This window comes from Sesamum indicum, linkage group LG15 (assembly GCF_000512975.1).
Source record: "Sesamum indicum cultivar Zhongzhi No. 13 linkage group LG15, S_indicum_v1.0, whole genome shotgun sequence".
NCBI lineage: Eukaryota > Viridiplantae > Streptophyta > Magnoliopsida > Lamiales > Pedaliaceae > Sesamum > Sesamum indicum.
The window spans coordinates 2,576,873-2,581,926 of record NC_026159.1 but is presented as its reverse complement, the minus strand read 5'-3'; the positions used below and the strand labels follow the sequence as shown (position 1 = coordinate 2,581,926).

Sequence of the window (5,054 nt, the reverse complement as noted above, 5' to 3'; positions counted from 1 at the left end):
CCAATTGGTACAAACGTATATTGAGCATATAGGGCAATTAATTGAGCATGGAATATAATTAATATAGAGTGTACAGAACACAGAACAAATGTTTGTTAAATCACCTATACCACGACTCCCTAGGTTCCAACCTGAACGTAACTTTATGAAATTTACATCATATTTATACCTAAATAATTAGAACAAATTTGTTGCTCTTACACGTAAATGTATAGATATATATAGTAAATTAATGGTGCATTCATGAAGTTGTGATGGGGGGGTGGGGTGGAATAGGGAAATGTGTGCATGACGTTCCGACCACGCCATGTTTGTGTAGCGCATGCAAGGGAATTATTACATAGTCAAAGGACCAAACTTAGTGCAGTTGCAACCCCCTTAGTTTTCTTTGGTCAGCTAACTTGTCTGTCCCCCCCGTTCAACATAGGTGAAATCAATGGCTGGCTGCATCCTCAATGCATGGTTTACTACTTTCCAAGAAATTTTCATTACTTTGGATGCTTATCCAGTTTTGCACTGCCACAAATTCATTCTCTTCTTGGAGTTGGGACCCTGAAATTTCTCCAAAATATCACTTCTCATTTACATAATATATATTAGCATTTTTGTATCAATAAAGTTTAGTCTAATTAACAAAATTGAGCTCTTATGACTTTAAAATTATGGGTTCACATTTTACAAATATGTGAGATATTACCCTACTGTAATAATAAGTATTATTCTATTTTATTAGTAATTGATTAAATTTGGTTATATAATATTGATAATTAGTATGTAATTGTTATCATTGAAGGTTGTTGTTAGATATAAATATTTAATAGTACTGGTTATTATAATTAATTTATTAGCAATATAATATTTGACTGCGTTCACTCAAAAAACAAAAAAATCATTATTATATCTTTTGAGAATAAAACTGTAAATTCTCAATGTCTTGTTAAATCTTGCAGATAACGTACAAAACAAAGTATGTAGAGTGAGAAAAAAGAACACCAAAAGAATATTATCTTGACTCACTCCTTAAAAAAAAATCCAAATAAAAAAAAATCTAAATTCCAATATATTTCGAGGAGATATGATCTATCGTGAGTTCGTATTGAAGGGGGGTGTGATCGTACAGAGTGATTTAGTGACTAAAGAAATGTATAAATGACGTTGAGTTAGCTTTCAGCATAAGTACTTCGATGTTCAAATTACTTATGAAGTTCATAGATTGAAATATCGAAGCTAAAAGACAATAAATACTGTATATAAATACTTATTGTACTGAGAAATTTTTTTAGTGTTTGACCTATGCACGGATGACATGTGGGGTCAGGGGATTAGGACATATGTCCTTCATCCGAGGGTGGGTAGTGGTTGGATCCTAATGGGCTTAGCTATGTTTGTGCCTACTTAATGGCTAGATCTGCTCGGCCTTTCCCAGTGTTGGGCCTCTTCTGGGCTGGGCGCCCCAATGTATTGGATCCAAATCACAAGGAAATTTAAAAAAAAAGGTCACACTGTGAGCGCATGCATTAAATCTGTTCAATAATTAAAGTACAATTTAAGATGTATAAATTTGGTGTTAATACCATGCTAAATGACCATATTATTTAAAAGTTTAAACTGCTAAATATATGAAGTATTCAGTATTTAATATCGTAGTAGGATTTACAATGCAATTAATCAGACTTGATTCAAGTAAAAATTTTCGGACACACAACAACAATAACAACTATCATGACGTCTTGCCATATGGCCCTTGCAGCATATTATGGCATTACAGGGCTTCGTAAGTTTTGCTTCTGATGGTGGTTAGGCCATGTTTTGAGTGGGCCTTGTTTTTTCCTTCAAATGCATGCTGTGTGGTGAAACACATCAACAAAGGTACTGGTAAAAGATAAATTCATCTTACGTGAACTCACACAACTGCTGAAATGTTGGCCACTCATCTAATTTCAACCCAAGTTTGCATTCATAAATTTGATGAAATATATAGAGATCAAATCTGAAAATTCACAATCTGCAACTATGATTCACATCTGCTCTATAAGCACTATATCTGAACGCTTCCCCCAACGATTAGAATAAGAATTGGTAGTGATGTTTTTCAGATCAATGGCGGCCAATGTTGATTTATACATCGTCAACGTGCAGTTCAATCCCGCTACATACTACTTTTCCACTCTTTCAGACACCACTTCACTTCTTTCTTACTCGTCAATCATACATTAATCCACAAACAACATTGTTCTTGTCCCAATAGAGGATTAACAACTTAGTGGGAAAAACTCACATCAATTTGCATTCTTGATGAAAGATCTCAAGTATCAAAACTTGCAGCATGTCCATCTACTATTTTCTGCCACGAAGAAACCTGGCAGGACTAAATCGGCTAACATCCGTGATGCTAGCAGTGCCATCCATTACAAGCTCAGCCACGGCTGCACCTGTGGCTGGACCATTGAGAATCCCCCAACAACTATGCCCTGTGGCCACATAACACCCCTTCACTCCAGGAACTTCTCCAATGACCGGCAGACTGTCGTCCATGCAAGGCAAGAAGCACGCTTGCTCCGCCTTCACTCTGGCTTCGCCTTCCATCAACTGGCTCGACACGTTCCTTGCTACTGTCTTAAGCACCCGTATGGATTCAGGCACGGGGATTACCTGCTCCGGGTCGTCTGGTACCTCGGCCTCGGCTGACATTCCACATATGTACACTTCCCCTGTTAATTCAACCAACAAATGATGTTACATTCACAAAGCTAGGTTATACTCCCACATACGTATGAAGAAACAGGAAAGAGTTTAAACTACGTACATAATACATATCGTAGTTAAGTTTTAAGACATTCAATTAAATATATGCTAATGATTCCTATAAAGTTTTCTCTGACATTAACCAAAACTAAAAACTGAACTTCAGTGTGAATAAATACCTGTTGGACGGGGAAACACCTCAGGGTCCATGGGCTGCCCACCATGGGCCGGATAGTAACTCAAAAACAATGCGTGAGGGGTAATCGAATCCGGATCTTTCGGCTCCACAACAATGCTATGAGCCTTAAGCCCATAAACTCTAAACAACGAGCTTAAAAGTGACAAATTGCCAGTCCAAGGCCCAAGTGCCAAAACCACCGTGTCGGCATCAATGGCTCCGCCGCCCTCCAAAACCACCGCCTTAGCCTCCCCTTCCGCCACCTCCACCCTCTCCAATTTTCCTATAACCACCTTTAATCCATACTCTTCCACCGCCTTCGACAGCAATGTCTTGGTAAACAGCTGCGGCTGCACTTGCGCCGTCGTCTCGGTCGTCCCAATAGTCCTTGGGCCTTTCGCCGGCCCATCAATCCAAGATGGAAGATTTGGGCCAGATTTTCTGTTCAATTGAGCCGATGACGCCGTTTCTGTTATTGAGAGGCTGAGAGTGGTAACGGGGCGATAACCGTACAATTCCGCGCCGTTGAGTTCTTGGGCCAGTGAACGGTGGAGATTGAAGCTGGCGCGTGCGAGTGAAGAGACTGGCCCGCCGTCGCACCAGTCTAGGGCAAGGAACCCACCAGCCTTGCCGGATGCTGCGCAAGCAATTGACGATTGTTCGACAAGTGTGACGGCGGCGCCCCTCTTGGATAAAAAATAGGCGGTGCACACACCGATGACTCCTCCGCCGCAAACAACCACTCTTTTCGGTGGGTTTTGAGTGTCCATAGGCGGTGATTTTGACGAAGAGCAGAGAATCGAGAACTGAATCGGGTTTAATTTTGGTTGTCGGACTCCGATCCGCAGTTGCCTGGGGATTATTGAGTTCGGAATTGGAACTGATACCGTCACTGTTGGCATTTTTACAAGTCGCCGGTTTACGAGCCGACACGTGTCGCCAGTAAAAACGTCTAGAGATGGCCTTGACGCTGCAGAGAAAAATTCTCATATAATTTTACAAATTTCTCTAAAATATTTTTCATTATCAATTAGAAATTGATGGGACTATTTCTTTTTTTAATTTGCTTTTGTCTTGTACAAGCTATTAGACAAAGGAAATAACAAATGTATGCTTAATTATGACAAATTAAAAAAAAATATAAATATATCATTAAGATATTTTTATTAATAAATTATACGAAATGTTAAATGAAGGTAAAAATAAAAATTTGTATACATTTTTTTTTTACTAATTTCCGTATTTTTTCATTTAAAGGTATAATATAATTTTAAAGTCTTTTGAAGAAAAATATAATATCACATTTTATAGGTACATATTAACACCAAAAGAAAAATAAAAGTTTCATCAAAATATTATAAATGTAAGGAGGAGATTTTCTCATTCTATAAACACTATCAAGTATGTACAAAATATCAAACAAGAATCACAGACAAGCAACAAATGTACACTTATGATCACTTCTTTTACAATAAATACTACTCCAACTGATTTCATTACAACTGCCTCCCAACACAAATAGCAATCCCATACATAGAAACCTCACTCCCATCTGCACTCAATCCTGTCTGTGTTTCTGAAGCTGAAATTAATCAACAAACTCCCATCCATTCTCCTCACCACAAAACTCTCCACCAAAACATAGCAACAAAACTTTCTCCACCCGTTACTACTGCTTCCAATCTCCTTACTACCACAAACTCTCACATCCCTCTCCCCATCAAACCACCCTCTTGTCCCCTGCACCCACCTCATTTTCTCATACACCGCACAACTCAAACCCACACTCACTCTCCTCTTACAATCTCCCTTTACCTTAAACCAAACGAACCCATCCCCATCCTCTCTGCCGTCTTTCTCAGCTTCCATCCCAAGAACCAGACATAGCAACCTCTTCACTCTCGCATCGACAACCACGACGTTATTCTCTTGATTCTCGTTTTCGGCTGAGTATATCCGCTCCCACCACTGCTTAAGGCTCAGTTCATAGAACAAGGTTTTCCTCATTTGATCATCTATTCTCAAGTTTTCCTCTTTCACGAATACAAAAGGGCAGTACCAGCTCCCAATCACGGTAGGAGTCGAACGTCTTGCGTATAGTGGGAAACTACCCTCAGGAAAGTCCAGTGAA

The 5,054-nt window shown here is 39.2% G+C and overlaps 2 protein-coding genes across 2 annotated transcripts; both read right to left on the bottom strand.

Annotated features, from left to right (window-relative positions):
* LOC105177582 (putative oxidoreductase TDA3) lies at positions 2,214-3,979 on the bottom strand. Its single transcript, XM_011100788.2, has 2 exons — positions 2,925-3,979; positions 2,214-2,711 (listed from the first exon to the last, which is right to left on the bottom strand). Exons 1-2 carry the CDS (start codon positions 3,823-3,825, stop codon positions 2,338-2,340), a joined length of 1,275 nt encoding a protein of 424 aa, XP_011099090.1. The 5' UTR covers positions 3,826-3,979; the 3' UTR covers positions 2,214-2,337.
* LOC110013177 lies at positions 4,271-5,048 on the bottom strand. Its single transcript, XM_020699235.1, has one exon. It carries the CDS (start codon positions 4,928-4,930, stop codon positions 4,466-4,468), a length of 465 nt encoding a protein of 154 aa, XP_020554894.1. The 5' UTR covers positions 4,931-5,048; the 3' UTR covers positions 4,271-4,465.